Source organism: Quercus suber, unplaced genomic scaffold, assembly GCF_002906115.3.
Source record: "Quercus suber isolate HL8 unplaced genomic scaffold, Cork oak 2.0 scaffold_681, whole genome shotgun sequence".
Taxonomy (NCBI): domain Eukaryota; kingdom Viridiplantae; phylum Streptophyta; class Magnoliopsida; order Fagales; family Fagaceae; genus Quercus; species Quercus suber.
Window position 1 is genome coordinate 266482 of NW_027070122.1, and position 22568 is coordinate 289049.

The following is a 22568-nucleotide window of genomic DNA, read 5'->3' on the forward strand; positions in this document are numbered from 1 at the left end:
TTTTCTAATTTACTATTTTAATCTCGTTTTTAAGTTGATGATTAATTAATTTAGAAGTATTTTTGACAAAAAAAATGTAATAACTAACTTTCTAAACCCTTTTAATATATACAGATAATTAATTTAGAGGTATTTTTGACGGAAAAAAACAAAAACAAAAACTAATTTTTGGAATCACCTTAATATATCCATACAAGTCAAGCCTCCTCGATTGAGAATGCAGTAGTGGAGCTTCAACGACGTCGTACCTTTCAATCTAATTGTGGGGGTTTATACAAAAAGGCAAACCAAGACGGCAACCACTCGATTCGCGAAGCTCAGCCGGGCTTTAGATCTTTTTTCTGCATACTGCAAACGAAGGCCACAAAAGCAACCAAAGCAACAATGACAACAATTACTTGAGCTCCTAACGACGTCGTAGGTTTGTTTCTCACTTCACCTTTCTTTCTCTTTATAGTTATTGAAATATGATAATCTAGCTTCTGAATTGTACCAACAAGTTTAGTCCTACTATTATCTAGTGTTTGTGTGTGTTTTTTAATAGCTAAGTACTATATTATCTAGTTTTATTTGACTACTTTGTCGGTATAGAAAAGAAAATTCACAATTTGAAATTTTCATTGTTTTTTTTTTTTTTTGGGAAAATCAAACAGGGCCTCATTATTTGTATGGATAAGTGCCTAAATTTCACTTTCATTCCCGTGCTTTGCGTTATTCAACCAAAAATTTCCGTCCATTAGTACAGCCACTGTTTGAAAAAAATGCCGGGTTTTGTTTTGTTTCAAGTGTTAAATAGCCAGAATTTTTTTTGCAATCATAATGGCATGTGAGACTAAATGGTGAATAATTAGTTTTATGAAGTTGTAAAATTTGTGTTTTGCATGAGCTCCATTACTTGAGTATTGAGTGTTTTAAGAGTTTAAGCCTTGAAAGTTAACCATTGAAAATGATGATGCAATTAGTTTGTTGATTTTCTGAATGGATGATTGAATTTGCTCGATTCTGTTGTTGTAAGAGGATTGTAATTTCATGGAAGCTTTCAGTTTATATATTTGTAATGAACATGATTAGCATTGTCTGCTCAAGCTGCTCTCCAGTCTCCAATTTTGTATTTTGCGGTTGAACTTGACTACTTGAGAGCTGGAATGTTGAGTTAGTAGAGCCCATTACTTAAAATATATTTATTTATTTATTTAACTTAATTGATGGGATTATATTTCTTTTTAGTTGGTTTATTCATATCTTACAAGTTAAAAAACAGTTTCAGTGTATTTTTGTATGTTCTTCTGGGTTGTAGAAATGGAATAACTTATTCTTGCACAGAAGCTAAAAGATATCTATTTCATTGCATTATTGTAACCCTTGATTCTGTTAATTTTGCTAATGTGGATTTGACTAGGATTTATTGACGTGTCTGATTTTGGTTGGGCCAAGTGTGTTATATTGCAGGGTTTGCATACAAGTTACAGGTGATTTGCTCCCAGGTCTATATGAGCCAGTATCTGTATCTACAAAACCAGAGGCCTCAAACTAAAATCACCACTCATCAAGCAGCAGTTTACTCATCTCTTTAGATCCCCATACACTTTCTTTCTACTTCCTTCCATTACCAGATTGTATCAACGATAGGTTTTTTTTCCTCTTATCCCTCTCTGTGCTCCTCCTCTACTATCTGCCCGAGCTCTTGGATTGTTCGTTGGGTAATCTTTAAACATCCTGGTTTATATTATGAATAGTTAGAACAGTGTTGAGCGTTTCCTTACTGCCTCTACTGCTGTGGGAAGCAGAATTCTTTTTTTCTTTGTTTATCTTCTTCTATTTCTCCATTATCTTATTTCACTTTGTAACGTCAAAATCTATACAAGTTTATGCTTTTCTGTGTCATTTGATCAATCACCTATATGAATTATTATCTAATTCTTCAAATTCATTGATACCCCGGATGTATTTTCATTTATTTATGCCAGTTTCTTTTTAGATATGCAAATTGAGGGATTGCCCCTAGTTAGATATTTCAAAAATAGCCCAATTCATAAATATATGAAACACATTTTTCTATTTTGATATTTCACTTTGCTAATGGGGATCTATGCTTGTAACATGCTAATTTATCCCAAGTCAACTTACCCATTAGTCAATAATATTAGGAAAACCTTTTACTTTCCCTTGCAAAACTGTACTTTCCAAACACCCAGAGAATTTAGTTTCGGTAAAGTACATTGTCAATTGGGTGCTCCCAATGCGGAAGACACAGGAAAACCAGAGAATAAAGTAGAGAAACTGAGGTATAAGTGGCTAGAGATAGGTACTAACATCACAGACGCCCAAAAGAAGGCCATAGCTCAACTTCCTCCTACAATGACCAAACGATGTATGGCCGTTATGAAGCAGATTATCTGCTTATCTCCTCAAAAAGGCAGTTTGTCTGATTTGTTAGCAGCTTGGGTGAGGCGTATGAAGCCTGATAGATCTGACTGGCTTGCAGTTCTTAAAGAGTTGAAGATAATGGATTATCAGCTTTATCTTCAGGTACTTCTTCCTTTTTCGTTTTCAATTTTCTGGTCTTTATTGATTTCTTTAAGTCATGCCTGATTGGACAACCTGCACTCTGTGTGTGTAATTGTAAAAATTTCTTGGTTTTGATTTGCTTTTCAGTTGCTATTGTAGTGTTAAGTATAATGTTGATTTGAGTTCCAAGGCTTATATAAAGTTGAAGACCACATTGGATGAAATCTTAGATGAAATCTTTATGGAAATCACACACACAGGTTTGCCATCTTTTGAAGGCTTCTGATCATACTACTGACTTGGTGAGGTTCTTGCCAGTATACAGTGACGAGCTCCAAAATGCTCTGGTTGGTTTTAGTCAAATTGTTTATGTGGGAATAGAATTCCCCAGAAAAAGGTCAAGTGCGTCAAACCTATCAAATGTTAGTAAATTTATCTTTAGTCTAATGATGAGGTCATGAGCTCTTAAGTGAGTTCTACCTCACTTGGTGAGATCTTGCCCATGAGAGGTTATTGTTGTGGACTGGCATAGTGTAGCACAATAGGTAATATTATTAGAATTGGTGACTTTCAAGTTTCAACCACTTAAAGAGGTCTTTATAGTTCAATATTGGAAGAAATGGATAATATGTGACACAATATAATCTTAAATTGTTTACTTTCTTTGAAAGTTGTGCCATTTGATAAATTTTTTGATAAATTTTGGCTAAGCAAAAATCAGGAAGATAAGAACATTTTATTTTGAAGAGATTTATTAGAAAATAGAGGCATTAGCACGTTTCTGCACTAAACATGGTTTTGTTTTGCTTTGGTCAGATGCCTACTCTATTTCTACTGCAATTGACATTTAAAAATGTTAATCTTCTCATTGAAATTGCCTTCTTACAGATATTGTATATTTGGTGCATTGAAATGAGACTTAAGACTTTTAAATCTCCTTACAACCTGAAGTGAATTCATGGCTCTTTGCACTTCCTTAGGTGGCAGAACTTGCCTTCTTAGAAGAATCTTTTGAAGCCAATGTTCGTGACTATACCAAAATAATCCATGATTACGGGAAGCAGAACCGACTTCAAGATGCTGAAAAGATCCTCTTATCCATGAAAAGTAAAGGTGTCATCTGTGATCAGGTAACTTTAACTGCCATGATTCACATGTACAGCAAAGCTGGGAATCTTAAACTGGCTGAAGAAACTTTTGAAGAACTCAAGCTGATTGGAGAAACTTTGGATAAAAGATCATATGGCTCAATGATCATGGCCTACATCCGAGCTGGAATGCCAAAGCAAGGAGAGACTTTACTTAGAGAAATGGACGCCCAAGAAATATACGCAGGAAGGGAAGTTTACAAGGCATTGTTAAGAGCATACTCCGTGACTGGTGATTCTGAAGGAGCTCAAAGAGTCTTTGATGCAATTCAGTGTGCCGGTATACCTCCTGATGTTAAGCTGTGTGGGCTTCTTATAAATGCATATGGAATGGCAGGTCAAAGTCAAAAGGCAGGCATTGCATTTGAAAATATGAGGAGGGCAGGTCTTGAACCAAGTGATAAGTGTGTGGCTTTGGTGTTGGCTGCTTGTGAAAAGGAGAACAAGCTTAACAAGGCATTAGAATTTCTGGTAAATTTAGAGAAGGGTGGTATTATTGTTGGAAAAGAAGCTTCAGAAATATTGGCTAGGTGGTTTCGGAGAATAGGGGTAGTAGAAGAAGTGGAGCTTGTCTTGAGAGAATATGCTGTAGGTGAAGCAAATTTCAAAGTTCCCTCCTCACCCTTGGCATTTGCCCATTCAGAGCCTAATGATCACTTAATAGCCTATCCCTAATGTGCAAACTTTTGTAGAGTACAATATGGAATTATTGCTTGAATTGGATAACTACTTCTACCATGATTTATTTATTAGTAATATGTTTTCTATATGTTGCTGTGACAAATAAAAGCAACAAGAACAATATTAAAAAGGGATTTAAAATCTGTTGTTATGCAGCTGAAGCAACTGAGAAGTAAATGATCATAGTTTCTTATTATATCATTAGTGTTGCTGTAGCTTGAATTCTTTCTATATTTTGATAGTGATTTAATAAGAGTCATGGATATTTGTATGGTTTTGTATTTGGAATTGGGTCTTCAATTTAGATGGCAAGAAGAAATATAGAGGAAAACTCTTACAGCTAATCTGGAGCCAATAGTAGTAACAGTTTGATGAATTGAGATCTATCATCTATCATCTCCTTGGAGCTTACTGTTATTCTGGTTTTGGGAGCTGTTAATATTGACCCGAATACATTCATTTGGAGTACTGCTCCAACCCCTTTTTTTGACCACCGCTTAAAGTGAAAATGATAAACCAACATGGTGCATAATGCTTGGATGTTTGTGTGGACACTTGTCAGAGTAATTAATGAGGATAATTTATCTTAGATAACAATTAATTACTATGATTTTAGTTAATTACTTCTTTAAAAGAAATCTAGCTTTTGCTGACATGATTGAGGATTGTCTAGTCACTAATGCATTGGTAATAATTCCTTCTTATCGTGCCAATTATTATATTTTTGGATTGATACACTAATTATGCCCTCGAACTATTAAGTAATAACAGAATTCTCAGATCTAATAATTCTAGCCTTTATTTTAGTAATAGAAAATCCTGATTATTAATAATAAAAGCAAATTGACCACTGCGCATATTTGGTGCGGCAATTACTCTACAAGTATAAATGATTGTAGGGTGTAGGGGGTAAGTATCGGGATTCAAGTCTCTAAGAAGAAATTTCACACACATATATATACTTAGATTATGCTAGAGTATAAATTTTATCTTGTAAAAAAAAAAAAAAAAAAAAACAAATTGAGGAAAAACAAAAAAACAAACTTCAGCCCCCTCCCTTGTCAAAGTAATGCTAAATGCCAGAAAAAGAAAAAGAATAAATAGTGCTATTTTAATTATACCTTCCAATTTAAGGCAAGGAAAAAAAAAAACAAAAACTCCAAATAATGCAAAAGTCCTTAAGCAATTGGGTTCTTAATAGCCAAGCAAAAATAGGCTTGCAAGATTTGCAATTTTTTGTGGTAGTTTGACACTAAAAACTTAATAGCAAAACCATGTCTTTACTCTTTCGTACACCATTCAACATGCTCAATTTTTGTAATATTAAATATGCATCTGATTTTGATTGCTATAAATGACAACGTCATCTTAGCATGTAAATATATATATATATATATATATATATATTTTTTTTTTGTTGTTGTTGAGGCATGTAAATATATTATTTCATATCTAGTGTGCGTTTGGCATTAGTTTAAAAGCCAGTTTTTTTTTACCATTTAACTTATTTTTTGTACTATTCATAAGTTTCATTGCACTTTTTAGTAATATTCACGAGTTTTACTGTATTATTTTAGCTATTTTTTAACTTTATCTACAATTATTAGCAAAAATTTTCAATTTTAACTAAATAAGTCATTCCGAATAAACACCTAAATTAAGTCTTTTTTTTTTTTAAGTTGACTATGAATTTTCAAAAAGATACACATGGCTGGCCAAACAAAAAATTATCTAAAATTTGGAACCTTATTAATTTGATATTTGCTTACACTAAAAACCAAATTTACCCTGGTAGATTTTTTTGAAACACCAAAAAGTCTAAGATACAAGACTATTAATTATTTTATTTTATTTTAATATAATAATAAATTGACTCCCCATCTTTGGCCCCAAGATAGTTTGAAATTTGGTATAAATCATTTCAATAAAGTTAAGCGTAACAATTATTTATTCACAATATTTACAAATTAGCCTATCACCTTAAACATGAATATGTTTCAATTGAGTAATGCTACAGACACAAATTATTTTACAATATTTTTACAAATTGTTGATGTAGCTTTAGTAATTTTCAAATAATTATTGGTAAACATAAATGTGATGTTAGTAGTGGATTCATATTAGAACTAATAAGAATTTGCCACATCAATAATTTATAAAAATGTTGTAAAATAGTTTGTAACTATAGCATTACTCGTCTCAATTTGCATTTTATTTTTTTCAATGACATCGTAGGTTAATTAAAGAATGTTATAAAACTGTTTTAATTTTTTTTGCTCGTCTTAACATGATTTTTTTTGTTTTTTTAATGAAGTCTTTATCATGACTCAAATAATCTTGGAAAAAGACCAAAAGAGTTTACTTTTCAAATAAGTTTTAAATAGAATTCCATTTTGGATAAAAGCTAATGGCTATTTTCTTAATTTGCAAGATTTGTACCTATTATTTAAACAGTTTATAAGAAAAAAACAAATTCAAAAGGTATTTGTCGGCATTAAAAACGTCAGTGTTGCAAATAAAATTAAAATAGCATTATTTTGAGAATTTGTCTCCAAAAAAATAGCATTAGATAATAATAAGGTTGTTAAATAATAATAAAAAAAATTCCTCAGTAGCTGTCCTGTGCAGATAAAATTGTAATTACCGGACCAACCGAACTCGAGACAAAGATCAATGTAAGGATGAGTAGTATATTTCATTATTTTGTTGTCCTGTACCAAATAAAACTGCAATAACCGGACCAAATGTACTCGAGACAGAGTATCAAAAAAAAAAAAATGTACTCGAGACAAAACAAAAACTAAAAAAAAAAAAAAAAATACAAAGTCTCTTTTCAGTACCATTTTCATTTTCAGCATCATCGTCGACGCCTAAAATTACCCGACCTTTCTTTCATTATCGTTCTTCACACCTCAATATATAAGATCTCGAATCCCTTCATTACCTTTCTCAATCTTGCATGGGCTGAACGATTCAACTCACCGAGTTAGGGTTTCCAAAACATCCCCAAATTTAGAAAAAAAGCAGCAACAAAATGGCTTCGACAAGGTCTCCGAACCGATCCACCTCCGACATCGTCGACACGACGCCGTTTCTGAACAACAACACCGCCTCGAGCAACTCCAGCGACGATTCTAATACTAACATTAGCCCAAACAACCCCAACACCAGCCGCCGATTCGTGCAGCGCCAGAGCCTCCGCCAGGCCGCGCGGTTCCTCCGCCAAGCCAGCAGCCGCCGCGTGATGCGCGAGCCGTCGATGATGGTTCGGGAGACCGCGGCGGAGCAGCTCGAGGAGCGCCAGAGCGACTGGGCCTACTCGAAGCCCGTGGTGATCCTCGACGTGCTCTGGAATCTCGCCTTTGTTGTTGTGGCTGCTACTGTCCTCTTCCTTAGCCGCTACGAGGCCCCTAGCATGCCCCTCAGGCTCTGGATCCTCGGCTACGCCATCCAGTGCCTCCTCCACATGGCCTGCGTCTGTGTCGAGTACCGTAGGCGCCTGCGCCGCCGACGCCAGGGCCGTGAAGGCGGGGCGAACACGCGAGACGAGTCGGGGCAGCAGTACGTGAGTTTGGCGGAGCATTTGGATGAGGAGGAGAGCTCTGGGTAATCTCTTCTCTTTTTTAATAGAATCGAATTGGGTGTTTGATCAATTTTGAAACAGAGTTCTCTTATTCAAGTTGGAAGCTTTATAGTCAGTTGCATAGTTATCTGATATTTTCTGTTCCCAGTTTGTTTATTGGATTTTTTGGATGAAAGTGGTTTTGGGTGTATTGAATGGAAAATTTTTTATGTGGTTTTTGATATTTATGTTTTGGTGGTAGTGGTGGAAAATGAGAACACAGAATTCATTTCTGTATTTATGTTTTGGAGCCTTATGTTTTCTTGTATTGGTAATTATATTTTTAATTGTGTATGAAGAAATGTGTGAACTATTTATGCTTGATGACATGCTGTAGAAAGAAGACTGTTTTTTTTTTCCTGGTTGTATCATGTTTGGTAAGATGATTTGATTTGAATTTTTTTTTTTTTTTTTTTATCACATACATTTCTGTGTTGTGGTTTCCTTTTTGAATTGATTATACTCACAACACATTATGTGTTTTGAATTCTACGATTTGCTAGAGTTAGTAGGTGCTGGGTACATTATGTGGAGTATAAGATGTTGGAATTTTTAATTGAAGCTTTACAAAATTCAAATTGACATTTTTTATGTGACTAATTCTATTTGATTGATTTCCTATTCGATTGGGAGGGTATTTATTATCGTTTGAGATTGCATTATATATGATCTTTTTGTGCTATTATCCTTGCAGTAGTGTAGCAAAACATCTTGAATCAGCAAATACTATGTTTTCATTTATCTGGTGGATCATTGGATTCTACTGGGTATCTGCGGGTGGTCAAGATTTAGCACATGACTCACCTCAGCTTTACTGGTATTTGTTCGTTCTCTCTATCTCTCAAATTGAAACATTATTTTTAATTGAATCTTACACTGGGTAATATGATGTGGAATGCAGGCTTTGTATAATCTTCCTGGGTTTTGATGTTTTCTTTGTCGTTTTCTGTGTTGCACTGGCATGTGTCATTGGTATCGCTGTTTGCTGCTGTCTTCCATGTATCATAGCACTTTTATATGCTGTGGCGGACCAGGTAGCACTGTTATACTACTTTCCTTGCATATGTTTCGTTTTTCATCGCACTGAGTGCTCTATTTCACTAACTTATTTATGCTGTATGGATTCTGAGCAGCAATAGTAGCCTAGAAATAATTTACCACTTAATTTTTAGGTTAAAACTTGAAACCAGAAAGACTCATTTAATGGATTAAACATTTCTAACTAATTATGTATCGCAAATATTAGAGTTCAATTGAAAAACAGTGACAGACAAAGTCACTGAGAATGTGACTTTGGGTTCTAAAATGGATGTTCCCTATGATGGGGTTAGTCCTGCAATTACTTCTGTAGCAGGTGATTCAATCTGAATTTATTTATTTTGCTGGGTTGGTGTGTCCATCTGAAATGTTTGTTATGGCAGAATATAGAAAGAGAGTTGATTAACTTGGGAAGGTCTTCAATTTGATGGTAGACTTTCAGGTTATTAAATAGTCAGCCCCGAAAGGATTTTGATGCCTATTTATGAATAACTGAATATAGGTGGAGTTCTAGTTGATGTCTACTTTGTTCATTTATTTTTGGTTTGAGCCTTTAATTACGTTCTACTACTTGTAGGTTTTTGATGCAGGAGCACAACCGGAAATTGTTTCAATATTTTATTTTGAATTTTCATTGGATAATTTTATATTTAAGTAATTTTTTATTTAGTTTTAGTTGTGATAGGGATTGAATTTCATGGTCTTAGGTAAGGATTAGTTTAGTATTTGGATTACTATTTGAGTTCAGTTAGGATTCGTATTATGGATGTTTATCTTTATCTCTTATGTTCTTGGTAGCTCTATAAAAGTTCCAGATGGCTTATTTTGTAGTTAGACTGTTATTATTAATCAAAGAATTCTTCGTGCAAATTGAAGGTTTAACAGGTGGGAAGCCTAGATTAACTTCTTTGTGAGTTTTTGTTGAGATTTTATTAGTTAGTAAGTTTTATAGGGGGAAGTTAGAATTAAATATGTTGGAAATGTTTCATTGAGCAGCATTTATTCTGGCCTCGTTAGGAATTTGATTTCCATGCACCTCTGGAAAGTGGCATGCTCGGGTACATGTAGCTTTGATGGTGCTCAATATGGCTGCCTACTTATTGATGTACCTACAAGGGAGCATTTGTTCCACAGAGCCCTTCTCATTGCCATATTGAGTGGATTTTAAAGTTTAATGGACAAGAAAAACATAATAATTTCTTTTTGGTTTTGTGGTTGGGTTCCCCCCCCCCCCCCCCCCGGGGGGGGGGGGGCAATTTGCAAGTGTCTTACTCAAGTCAGTGTCATATAGTGATCTTTTCTTATTTGGGGTAAAAGGAGCTTACGGTGGGTTTATTTGTTTCAGGAATAATTGTCTGAAATTTTGACTGGAGTTTATATTTTTTACAAAATGTTGATGTTTTGTTGGATTATCTAGACCAGAGTTAACCAGATTTCCCCATCCTCTGGAAACACAATCCAATTCCATGCATCTTGGTTCCTGTAATTTTGCTATACAATTACCTAAACAGGAGGTTCTAACTTTAATGATTAATTGTATTTTTTTCCACAAATTATCCAATAAAGATCTTTGACTAAGAACCAAGAAAAATTATGATACAGTGGCAAGAAAAAAGAAATAAAAGGACAGAATGGAGGGATATTTTTCTACGAACTTTATTTATAGAGCTGTGCATCCTTGTAGAGCATGCACTGACTTGTCACGCTGTAACGCAACATATAAATATACCAAGTTTTGCAGAAGGAAGCACTTTGAAGAGCAAGGGAAAGGAAGTAGAGCATTAGTTGGTAAATTGGTGATGCTGTTCTTCATGTTAAGAAAGGCTTCCTCCAACTTATGACATGGCAGATGTACCATCCTAATTATTTCACACTTTTACCATGAAGCCAACTGTATAGGTTCCAGTTGACTCTGCTATGGACCAATATGGGCCCATTTGGTTCCTGATTTCAAACAACAATTTTTAGTGTTTAAATACTAAAAACTGTTCCCAGAAAAAACATCATGTTTGGTAGGATTATTTTTTTAGGAGTTTTTGAGTTATGTTGTTCATTTTAGGGTGTTTAAAAACTGAATTTAGAAAGCTCGTCATCAGTTTTCAAGTTGCAAACGACGTTGCTCAATGGCATTGTTGTCTGTTGCATTCATCTAACTCTTCTACTATCCTTTAGGATAAAAGGGATTGGGTGGACTTTTTGAAGTAGGAGACTGCTCATGGAGATTGGAGTATGCTTTTGACTTAAATTTTGTGGCCAGATTCTGTGAAGCCTGCAGCCTGCAGGTATATGTTGTGTTAGAATGACATGGGTTGATTATTTTCCTTATAGGAGACATGGACATTTATTTATAAATTAAAAATCGTTCTGAACCTAATCTTTTATGATTGAGGCGCAGAAGTGCATGGAGACTTTTCAATGCGCAAGCCCACATTGGGCATTTGGAATATAATACTGATTGTAGACCTATCGGCTAGGGGTGGTGGTTGATTTGTTGTACCTTTATTCGGTGACGTGTTTGAATTGCCAGATCCAAAAGGGTATGTTGACATCTGCTTATGGCGGTTTATGATACTTTGCACATCGGAATATCAAGTCAGCTCAGAAAAGTGTTAGGCCCTACTGATTGGGGTTAACTGCATAATCCTTTTTGCCTTTTGTCCCTGACTAAAGTTTTGTCCTATGTTAACTCACAGCATTTTGGGATTAAAAGTGTCTATAATTAATATCTATGGACTACTTGACTTACAAAAAAAATAATTTCTCTGGTTTGATTGACAATTATTGGATGTATCACTTGGCATCAGATATAAATAATTTGCTATTATCTGAAAATTAAAATAAAGGCAATGCTTGAAAATTTGATTTTTACTTTCAGGCAGCTCATATGATTCTAAATTCTACTAGAGTGAAATATTGTAATTCATGCTGATGTTCTCCTCCTCCCCCCTCCCCCCCCTCTCTTTGTTTCCTGATCGGCTATTATCAAAGCAGGAAGGTGCAACAAAAGATGACATTGAACAGCTATCAAAATTCAAATTTCGAAGGGTTGACAATAATGAGAAACTTTCTGGCGATGGACAAGGACCTTTTGGAGGGATAATGACTGAATGTGGCACAGATTTACCGATTGAACATGTTCTTTCAGAGGATGATGCGGTATGTAGTTTAATATTTTAGTGTTTTTTTTTTTCTTTTCTCTCTCTCTCTTTCCTGGTTAGCTTTCTTTTTTTCCTTGCCCTTTGTTTTCTCCTACTGTTATTACAGTTTTTGCAAAAATGACGTAAAACGTATTTTCCAGAATGGTTTTTTTTTTTTTGGTTTGGTACAAGTATTTAAGCTTGTTTTGTTATGAACTTGGCATTTAACCATGTTCTTATGTAAATTCCTATGTAATGTTTTTGTGGCTTAACAAAAGCTTGTTTCCTAATTAAGAGTTTTTGAATGCTTATGATCATCTGTAGGAGTGTTGCATCTGCCTTTCTGCTTATGATGACGGGGTCGAGCTTAGAGAACTTCCTTGTGGTCACCATTTTCACTGCAACTGCGTGGATAAGTGGCTCTATATCAATGCTACCTGTCCCCTCTGTAAGTACAACATATTGAAGAGTAGCAGCCACGGTCAAGAGGAAGTATAGAAGACTTTCAAAATATTGTGGATGGCAAGCCGGCGAGCACTGTATACAGCTAGCTCCAATGTATTTTTTATGTGCAGCATGTCAGTAGACTAAAGACAAGCACTCTCACCTGCTGTTGATGTTGTTTGTTTTTAATGTCTGCCGTAGTTGTAGTTATACTGAATCTCCCAATTGTTGTAATCGTGGAGGCGGCAATAGGGCTGTTGTGTGTATCGATGTCCTGGCATCTAGAACTGCCCGTCTACAAGGGCGGCTTTAATTATCTCGAAAGCTGTATTTTGCCTCTTTTTTTTGGTTACTTGTCCGAAGGTCTATAGTATCAATTAACTATATATGTTGTGAATGGCTGTTCTATATGCTAGCTATCGATGTGAACTACCTCTTTAAACTTGCTCTTTGTAAGATTCTGTTGTTATTTACTCATTTACTGTATAAAATAAGAAAATTTTGTCACTTGAAAAAAAGAAAAAAAAAAATCATGATGTTGTTGGTATAGAAAACGCATGCTACGCGATAGTCTTCAATCTTGTCGCTTTAAAGCAGGAGCTGCTTTATTAATGTGGAAGTTGCATTGCAGCTGTCTTTCGAAAAAGGGGTTTGAAACCAAACCTTAAAGATCAATGCTTGTATCCACAATCACATGTTTGCCATGATTTTGTTTTTGAGCTTATTGATCTATATATAACTTTTCAATTTTTTAATTTATTTATATATTTTCTAAGTGTATTGCAGTTTAGTAGTATTTTTCAAGTCCAATAAATTGGCTAAAATAAACATAAAATAAACATATTCAAGCGAGTACTGAGAGTAGTCTATTCCAGTAGAGATGAAGTAAATCTGAGGAATATATGATTAAGGGTCCTTTTGAATACCGTTGATTTTGCTGAAAATTGAAAACATTGTAGCAAATAAGTGAAAAATGCTTGCTGATTATTTTGGGGTCTGAGTACTGTAGCTTAGTTGAAAGTATATAAGGTTGCGTTTTATTTTTTATCTTTTTACTTCTATTCACTCACCCACCCTAACACCTGTGTTTTCGAGAAGAGAGGTCCACGCCCACCAGAGAAATCCACAAGGAAGACTTACATCGGTCTGACGCCAGCGAAGGGCTCATAAGAGAAACTCACGAGGAAGATAACCCAGTCCGATTCCGGTGAAGATCGGCTTCCCTCTGGTGTAGTCTTCCTTCCATAAACCTAGGTCCACCCTCTTCCCCAATTTCACTTCTTTTCCACTGTAACACCTCTCTTCCCATAAACCCCAATTGTTCTGCTTTGCTTTTAATTTATGTTCTAAAATGGCCTATTGAGGTTAAGAGCCTAATCTGTTAAGCTTGTTTTATGCATATATGATTAGAAATAAGAATACAGTGCATAGGGTTTTTTAATTTCTAGACCGATGGGTTTTTGAGTTTGTGAATTGTGATAGTGTTTGATACTCCTTTCTTCCCTTTCCTTTCCCTTTGTATAAGGGGTACAATGTTTTTGATTTAGAGTCGAATTAATAGTGCTTTGGTCTTGTACTGATGTGTATTTATTTATTCTTTTTTTACATTAGTGACAACTTTAAATCTATAGTAGAAAAAAAAGATAATGACATGGGCAAGGGTAGCATGCATTTTTCCATTTTTGTTCGCTTCATATTGTCAGTTTCCCAATTTCATGTCCATGTAAGAATTTTCATGCAAAATTCATTTAGCTACACCCTTGCTTTATCATGTAATCATGTCCTTAAGCATAAACAATTCTTTCTTTTTTGCTAGACAAGTTTTAAGCGGATATTTTTGTTGTGCATTGCACAAACCAAACATGATACTTGATGTAGGAAATTAAAAGAACATTCTCATTAGTAATGCACTTCAACTATGGTTCATGTTCATTTCAACTCTAGTTGGAAATATGCCAAAAATAGATACAAATAAAAAGTGGAGGTGACGATGGCTGTGAAACATAATTCCATTCCTTTTTGCATATTGTATTACTTTCATCATTCTATTTAATAAGTTCTTCATTTTTATATCTGGTCATCATGCACTCTTTTTTTGAAACTTTCAAAATTGAAGCAATAACATAATTGACTTGGAAACAATGCCTAAAACAAATGCGTATTTAGAAAATGAGTATAGACTAAAATGTTTAATTATTGATTTGTTTAACCAAACTTAAAAAAATTGTAAATAGTCATTGAGCAACATTGAGTTGGAAATTTTGTTCTGAACAGCATGCTATTCCTCATCGTATTTATATTGCAATTATATTCTATGTATTTATGGTGCACCCTAAAGTCAGTTGAGAGTGGATTTCTCAACTCTTACAAGTAGTAGGGCTCTTTAGTTACTCATGCAGTCCTTGTCTTGGCCCGTTATTTGACATAATAAATTTGAGACCATGGTACCTGCAAGTCATCACTGAATATGCTTAGTTATTACTTTGTGTTTCTTTGGTAGGGCCGTTGGTTTCAGCTGCAGAGGCCATTGGTTTTTGATGGTGTCTCTCTCTCTCACACAGGTTTTGTTTGGTTTGGTTTTCTGGGTTTTATTAGATTGAGTTTTGGTTTTTTTTGTTTTTGTTTTATTATGCTAAGGTTTGTTTTGGCAATAAAGGAAGACTCAACTAAGAATTGGGAAATCGAGGATGTCACTCAACTAAGGTTTATCTTCTTTTTGTAATTGGTCAATTATTTTTGCCCCTACATTAGCCAATAGAGTGGTTCCCAAACATACTATGTGAGCTGTTGGTTTTAAAGATTGAGAACTACTCCATCTCTTTACATCCGGGTTCATCCAAGATGGGCTAGCCCCTTGAGATCTTTGTGTAGTTAAATAAATGCAAGTTCTACTTCGGTTGGTATTAATATTTATAACATTTGAGACTGAAGATTGGACCTTAGTAGAAAGTATAAATGTTAGAGATTTCGATTTAAGTTCTTGGATTTGATGGTAGTGAAGTCTGATTTGCAAGGCTGAATGACATAATATTGTGTTTTGGACATGCCAAAGAACGATAAAAAATAAAAAATTATTTCATTGATTTATATGTTCAATGGAAAAACTTAGGGCTCATGAATCATGAAGTCCCCCCCCCCCCCTAGCTTTCTTAGTTCTTGAGTTATATTGCTTACTTACATATGCACCTTATCCTCTATTTTTATTTTTCAACAGAAAAATATGTCAATGTCGGAAACGAGTAACTATCTCTCTAGTTCTGATAATCATTTTTGTGATGTTAACAACTGCATCATTAGGACATCCCTGAAACTTCATACATTCGGTAGAAGGTTTTATAGTTGTCGCTATTGGTCACCAGTAAGTACTATATCCAAGTATTGGCAAAATATTTGTGTTGTGTGTTAAAGAACCAATTCGTTGTATTCATGTTTATGTGTTGTATTGTATTGTGCAGGATGATGATCGTGCATGCAATTTCTTCAAGTGGTTAGACACCAGCATTTGTTGTACGCGTGGCGTAGCAACAACACCTATTGATATTGCCAAATTCAAGCGATTGGAGCATGTGGTGAAAGTTGCCAATGAAGAGTTGAAGCAAGCACATAGTATTGGAAATGGAGCGAGTTGCAAAACGAAAGGCTGAAAGAGCCAAGGCTGCATGCATGATTTCTGAAGAGAAAGCAAAGAAGTTGACAATAGCTCTAGTAGTCTCCTGGGCCTTCAACGATGATGGACCTTTCCCCTTATTCATTGCTGGCCTTGCCTTCGATGATGATGGGCCTTCAACCTCCATTGGGTCAACATTTGTAGAAGGTTGACATTTAGGGTCAACAAATTATTTGCTATCAGTGGAGTCCCCAGACCCTTCGATGCATTTCTTTGGTATTTCACCACTTGGGCAGAATGCATTTTTATACGTTGCAACCGTGCCGTCAAACACGATTTCCATGGACTGAATATTTGGCAAAGGTTTGTTTTTAAAGGTTAATGCCTTGGGACATGCCTACATGTGGACAACCGATAGTCAGAACATAATATAGTTGTAAACAGTTAAGTTTTTCACAATTATGTAAAGTGAACTAACCTGAAACTTTTGGGTTCACCACTCATCACTGGCCTCAAGTTTCCCAGTTACAGCATCATAACCCAACCCAATCTCAAGCTCAAAACACTCATTCCAAGCCTTCCATTGTTTTCTTAAATGATCTCATTTGTTTTTAAACTGCGTGTGAGTTACTACTTTTTCCATTTCTCCCAACTGCTCAATCGTTGCATCAACCCCTTCCCTTCTAAAAAATCCTCCATTCCTCTTGTCACCTAGGACTTAAGCAGCACACAAATCACAAAAAGCTTTTAGTTTCGCTGGTTCTTTCACCCAATTCTCACTTCACTACCACCGTCCTTCAATTTCCTCTTACCCATTTTTGCTACAACTTCCTTCTATACTCATTGAGGCATTTCAACAAACAGTTCGTATGCATATCATAATCAGTTACGCATGCTCACATGAAAAATGCAAAGTAAACTCACATAGTCCAAATACAACATAGGCAAGAAGAGAAACACACAAAATTACACAAAGGAGAGAGAAACTCACATACTAGTGTCATGAAAAACATAAAAACCACACACAAACGCTGAACACAAAAACCACAAACAAACGTTGAACACAAAACCACAAATTGAAGCCTTATGGAAAACAATATAACCACACACTAACAGATCAGAGAATATGAGAAATTAGACACAACTGACCCATGAATGCAGAGATCCACAATGGTGGCAATGACATCCCAAGCGAAGAGAAAGTGAGCTCGAGCGAAGGAAGAATAGAGGGGATTGGGTTCGTTTGTTTTGCGTAATGGGTTTGCAATTACCGTGTTTCCTCTGTTTTGATGGCTTATTGGTTGGTGGGTAGGTGTAATTCATTGTAGAGGAAGAGGAGGGAGCATTGAAGAAAATTGAAGACATCTCTGCCACGGTAGTTGAGAGAAAGAAGAAACCGGAGAATGCAAAAATTAGTTGTTGGCCTTAACGCATCGTTTTGTGTTTACTTTGCTTTGTGGGTTAGATGAGTTAACAGTACACAATAGCAACACATTTCCTTTTAAGTTGTGTCAATGAACAGTACACACACACACACACACACAACATTAATGAAACGGTGAGTTCAAGCTTTCATCCATGCGTTTCAGTTGGAACTTTTGCACGTTTATTTCGTGGCACTGTAATGTGGGTCCCACGGTGAGTAAAACACAACCCTCAAAACGCTGCCCTCAAAACGCAATCCAAATGCTACCTAAGGAAGAAAATCTAATGGGATGGGCTAAGCTATGACTTATGAGCACCGTTTTAAAAATCAGACCGGACCGACCCGACCAGTCGGTTTAACCGGGAACCGAGAGCCAGTCCGGTCTGGTTAAAACCCCCAAAACCGGTCAACAACCGAAAAATCGGGCAAAAATTAGGTAAAAAAGGAGGTTGAACCGAAAATTTAAAAAAAAAAAAAACAATCCAATGTCCGGTTCAGTTTTTAAAACCATGCTTATGAGTAGGCCTTTACAGCTATAGGATCAAGCCTGAGCGTGCAATACTATGCTTTCGACTTTGGGCCCGGACCAAAATGCTACTCTATAAACTTACTTTTTTGAATTGTGTGTTAAACCCATGTTGCAAAAGGAACTAGTCCTCATATTAGTATATTACCATGCACTAGTGACTACTGTTGTCTTTGAAATACACAAATTAATTTAAAACTGGTGAGTAATCAATGGCAATGCAATCTCTTAATAAAAATAGCCTAATAGTAGACATTGAGTACAACAAATTATGTTAATACTACTAGACTATCACTCAAACCATTGATCCTAACATTTTCGTTGCATTTTCTCCTAAAATTTGTCATCAGTAGAAGTAATCATATAGTATGCCTTGGTTGTCACACGGTTTTTCTCTGTAATGTGTTGGGTGTTGGTATTCCTTACTTACATGTTAAGAGCACTTGTACCATTCTTTGAAAAATATAAAAAAAGTGGTTAGTTTTACACGTTTTACTCCTAAAATCTCCCACGTTGATTAAGCTAGAGTTGTCTAAATATACATGGTTGTTGTCCATTATTGCTACAACAACTATGTATATTTACACAATTATTGTTAATTTGTATTTTATGTTTTATTTATTTTTTCTCTCTCCCCATATTCTAACTCTCTCATCCCTTTACCTTCACTTTCTTCCCCTCCCTTGCTTCTCTCTCTAATTCATCAAATATACTTTCCAAATACAAAATCCCCACACAATCTCAACATCAAATACTTCACCTACACAGACCCATAGTCAAGGCCCAATCCACAAAAAAAAAAAAAAAAAAAAAAAGGGGGGGGGGTTAGATTTGATTTGGGTATTTGATATTTGAGAATTTTGTGGGTTTGCTAGAATTGATGATCAAATTTGTGGGTTTTGTTTTGGTGTTGCTTTTAGGCTTTGACTAGGTTTTTTTTTCTCTTATTTGGCTTCAAGTTTGATGGTTTGGTTGATAGGGGTGGTTGATTGAGGAAGATTGGTTGAGGAAAGAGAGAGATATATGATTTGGGAAAGTAATAAAAATTGATAGGGATAATGAGCGAGAGGAAAAATGGTCCGGCCTCGGAGAGGGGTTCGGACTCACGCACGAGAAGATGTCTGGAAGACGTTCTGCGAGTGACCCTGAAAATGGCTTGGTGGGATCTTCTCGGGGATCCTCTTGGCGAGAACGAAGGCTAAAGAGGCACGAAGATAGGGATCACGAGCGAGAGGAAAAAGGGTTCGGCCTCGGAGAGGGGTTATATCAAACACAACGAACAGTATCCAGCGCTTTAGGGCACAGGCAATTTGAAGAAAAGGATGAAGAGCTTGAACGACTACGCAGGCTGGTGAGAGATTTGGAGTTGGAAGCAGAGAACATGCACCACATAATGGACCGAGACAACCGAGAAAGAAGATCTCGTACCAGGGAAGAACGACATGGGACGGGGTCTAATCAGTCTAAATCCCACTAACACCGAGACCGTTCGCATTTAAGGGAATCCCGCCGACGAAGAGACTATTCACGTTCGTGGGAATATGCGGATCGAGGGTCAAACTCCCCAGAAGAACGATGGCCCTACAACGCGGCCATGGATGCAATGAGCCGTGCACTACGCAGAGCTGCTCGGTCTCCGTTCTCGGCTGACATCGAGCGTGCCCCTATGTCGGACAGATTTATGCGCCCTTCATTCAATTCCTACAATGGGAAGACAAATCCGGTTGAGCACATCAGCCACTATATCCAAATGATGTCTCTGCGTACCTGTAATGACGCACTAATGTGCAAGGTGTTTCCCTCAAGCCTAGGCCCTACCGCTTTGAGATGGTTTAATGGGTACGGAAGGGTTCCATCCACAACTTCGTCGAGCTGATACAGGAGTTCGGAATCCAGTTTGTTACTTGTAGCTGGGTAGTACAACTGGTAGATGCATTGCTGTCCATAAAAATGAGGGTAGGGGAAACCCTTCACAATTACGCTAGCTAGTACTGGGAGCTTTACAACGAGATCGGTGAAGGGAACGAAAAGATTGCTGTGAGTACTTTTAGGATGGGATTGCCCAAAGATTCTGGACTAAGGGAATAACTAACTAAGAAGCCTCTCGAGGACATGAGGCAGCTGATGAGGCGCATCGAGGAGTATAAACGGCTAGAACAAGATTAAGCACGAGCCGTTCTTTAGGTTAGGAATGGCAACGGGTCGGGTTCGGTCCGGGTTTTTCCATACCTGGACCCGACCCACGGGGCAAGACCCGTGGCCCGGACCCGGCCCGTTTAGAGTACCGGGTTTTTTCACAAGGCTCGGACCCATCCCAGCCAGGCCCCGTTTAGGGATTGGGCCCAATTCGTGGCCCAACCAAATAAAAAAAAAAGATTTTAAGCCCAAATTTATTTTTGCCTACATTCCCGCGGGCCCGGCTGGGGATTTGGCCCAATTCGTGGCCCAACAAAAAAAAAAAAAAAAAATTTTAAGCCCAAATTTATTTTTGCCTACATTTAAGCCTGCATATTCTAATTCAAGCCTAGATAACATGGCCCAAATGCCAAATCAGTCCAAATCGTAGGCTACTAATCATAAATCAATAAATCACTTGTTAATTATAAATCTATAAATCAATAAACCATAACTAATATCATAATCATAATTCAATAAATCATAACTAAGATTTTAAATCAATAAATTACCTAGCTAAGATAACCATTTAATCATTAATCAACAAAATCATAACTAAAATCACCAGCTAAACATAAAAATAAATAAATCCAACAAGTCTAAGAAATAAGTATCAAAAGTCCAACGAGTCCAAGAAATTAAAAAGCTACAAAATAAATCCCACAAGTTTAGAATAATTACAAACCAACAAATTAATCCAACAAGTCTAAAAAAATTTTTTTAAAAAAAAAACTACTAAATTAATACAAAATGTTTAATCTTCCACAATTGTGACACAACTCCCATCAATTGTGGCACAACTCCCATCATCTTATCTGGCTCCCCGTCATCAAGAATGGATTGAAATGTACTATCTCCAGATATAGTTGAAGAACCTACAACAACGATGAATAAAAAATAGAATAAACTTCATCAAATTGTAACTAACAAATATAAAAACACAATTATGATTTTATAAATAGAAATTAGATAATTGCTAACCATTGATTTCACTCCATAACCATCTCCGTTTTAGGCTCTGCATTCCCAACAAACACAAAAAATGCAAGTATTGAACAATAGATCACATTATACAAGAAATGCATTTAGGCAAAGTAGATGCATTTGGACATCACAAAATAAATGCATTTAAACAAGAAATGCAAGAAATCTATTGTTAGAATCAAAATAAATGCATTTGGACATCACATTTTCACAATAAGAAAACAAGAAATGCAAGTATTGAACAATAGATCACATTAAACAACACTATTCAGCTTCATAGCCCTAGACATACATATATCAACAGTGAAAGTGCAAAGTAGAACAGAACACACAAATCAGCTTATTCATTACATTACAATTCAGTGCTCCTTTATAGAAAACATGTGAATTGTTTTCCATGGTGGACATCATTCTTCTTTATTTGCTCTACATATTCGAGTGAAAATTTCGATGATAAAAAGCCTAAAATCCATAACTAAACTGAATGGATTTTTCCATGAATATGGAAAATAATATGAGGTGCAGCTGAAGAATATATATTTTGCAGAGATGCAACTAGGAAAGAAAGTGTTTGGACCTTCATGTCTTTGAGTAAGTGTACCAAATAGTGGGTGGTTGCAAAATTCTGTTGGAATATGAAGCAGAAATGTGCAACTCTATGCTAAAGAAAATTATAAACACACAAGATGACCAAGAACTTTTCTTTTTTATTGATAGGATATATATGTAACCATTGGGTCTTAAACCCAAAACCTCACCCTCTATCAGATTATTGTGGAAGAGGAGATGTCATTTGAGCTAGATCTTAACGGCCATGGTGACCAAGAACTCATGTTCATTATCTGAAGAATTTATTATACCTCCCAACAGCTCTAACATACAACCAATTGGCAACACAAACTTGAGATGAACCAAGTGTGCTATGAAAATGCATAAAAACTATCTCTTAATATTAACAAGTTGAGCATCAGCAATATTTTTTTACAATCAAGTGGGAAAGAATATAGAAATGGAATGCAAAGGAGAGACAATGCCAATGTAATATGATGTTGGAGGGACTGAAAGCAAACCGTGAACCCAAAATTACAGGGAAAGGTTGATAGAGCACAAATGTGACGAAATCAATAATATACAAAGAGTAATCGGAAAGTGGGAGACGTGGTTAAGCGTGAGAAATACAAAAGACTTGCAACGCAACTAATTGTTTCTTAAGAACAATATGTATGAGCATTATTCTATAGAATGCGGATCACAATAGAATTTGTAGTACCA

General features: G+C 35.9%; 2 protein-coding genes and 1 long non-coding RNA gene across 4 annotated transcripts; all 3 read left to right on the plus strand.

Annotated features, from left to right (window-relative positions):
- The first annotated feature begins 205 nt into the window (after positions 1-205).
- LOC111999476 (pentatricopeptide repeat-containing protein At1g01970) lies at positions 206-4533 on the plus strand. 2 transcript variants are annotated; one of them, XM_024031601.2, is made up of 3 exons: positions 206-421; positions 1435-2529; positions 3489-4533. In XM_024031601.2, exons 2-3 carry the CDS (start codon positions 2080-2082, stop codon positions 4329-4331), a joined length of 1293 nt encoding a protein of 430 aa, XP_023887369.1. In that variant the 5' UTR covers positions 206-421; positions 1435-2079; the 3' UTR covers positions 4332-4533. The 2 variants fall into 2 exon arrangements, with proteins under 2 accessions (XP_023887369.1, XP_023887368.1); XM_024031600.2 differs by having other exon boundaries at positions 1450-2529.
- A 2575-nt stretch (positions 4534-7108) lies between these two features.
- Positions 7109-13022, plus strand: LOC111999490 (E3 ubiquitin-protein ligase At4g11680). Its single transcript, XM_024031616.2, has 5 exons — positions 7109-7943; positions 8654-8776; positions 8861-8993; positions 11989-12153; positions 12459-13022. The coding sequence occupies exons 1-5, from the start codon at positions 7372-7374 to the stop codon at positions 12630-12632; spliced, it is 1167 nt and encodes a 388-aa protein (XP_023887384.1). The 5' UTR covers positions 7109-7371; the 3' UTR covers positions 12633-13022.
- Positions 13023-13523: 501 nt separating this feature from the next.
- LOC136064412 (uncharacterized) lies at positions 13524-16688 on the plus strand. The gene is made up of 3 exons (XR_010626026.1): positions 13524-13832; positions 15079-15936; positions 16034-16688. It is a non-coding gene; the product is annotated as an uncharacterized LOC136064412 (long non-coding RNA).
- The last annotated feature ends 5880 nt before the right edge of the window (positions 16689-22568 follow it).

Bases quoted from the DNA above. Each gene is read 5' to 3' on its own strand.
- LOC111999476 (XM_024031601.2), top strand. From the start codon at position 2,080: ATGGGGATCTATGCTTGTAACATGCTAATTTATCCCAAGTCAACTTAC. The intron at 2,530-3,488 runs GTACTTCTTCCT...GCACTTCCTTAG, and splicing joins ATTATCAGCTTTATCTTCAG to GTGGCAGAACTTGCCTTCTT.
- LOC111999490 (XM_024031616.2), top strand. From the start codon at position 7,372: ATGGCTTCGACAAGGTCTCCGAACCGATCCACCTCCGACATCGTCGAC. The intron at 7,944-8,653 runs GTAATCTCTTCT...TTATCCTTGCAG, and splicing joins GATGAGGAGGAGAGCTCTGG to TAGTGTAGCAAAACATCTTG. The intron at 12,154-12,458 runs GTATGTAGTTTA...GATCATCTGTAG, and splicing joins TTCTTTCAGAGGATGATGCG to GAGTGTTGCATCTGCCTTTC.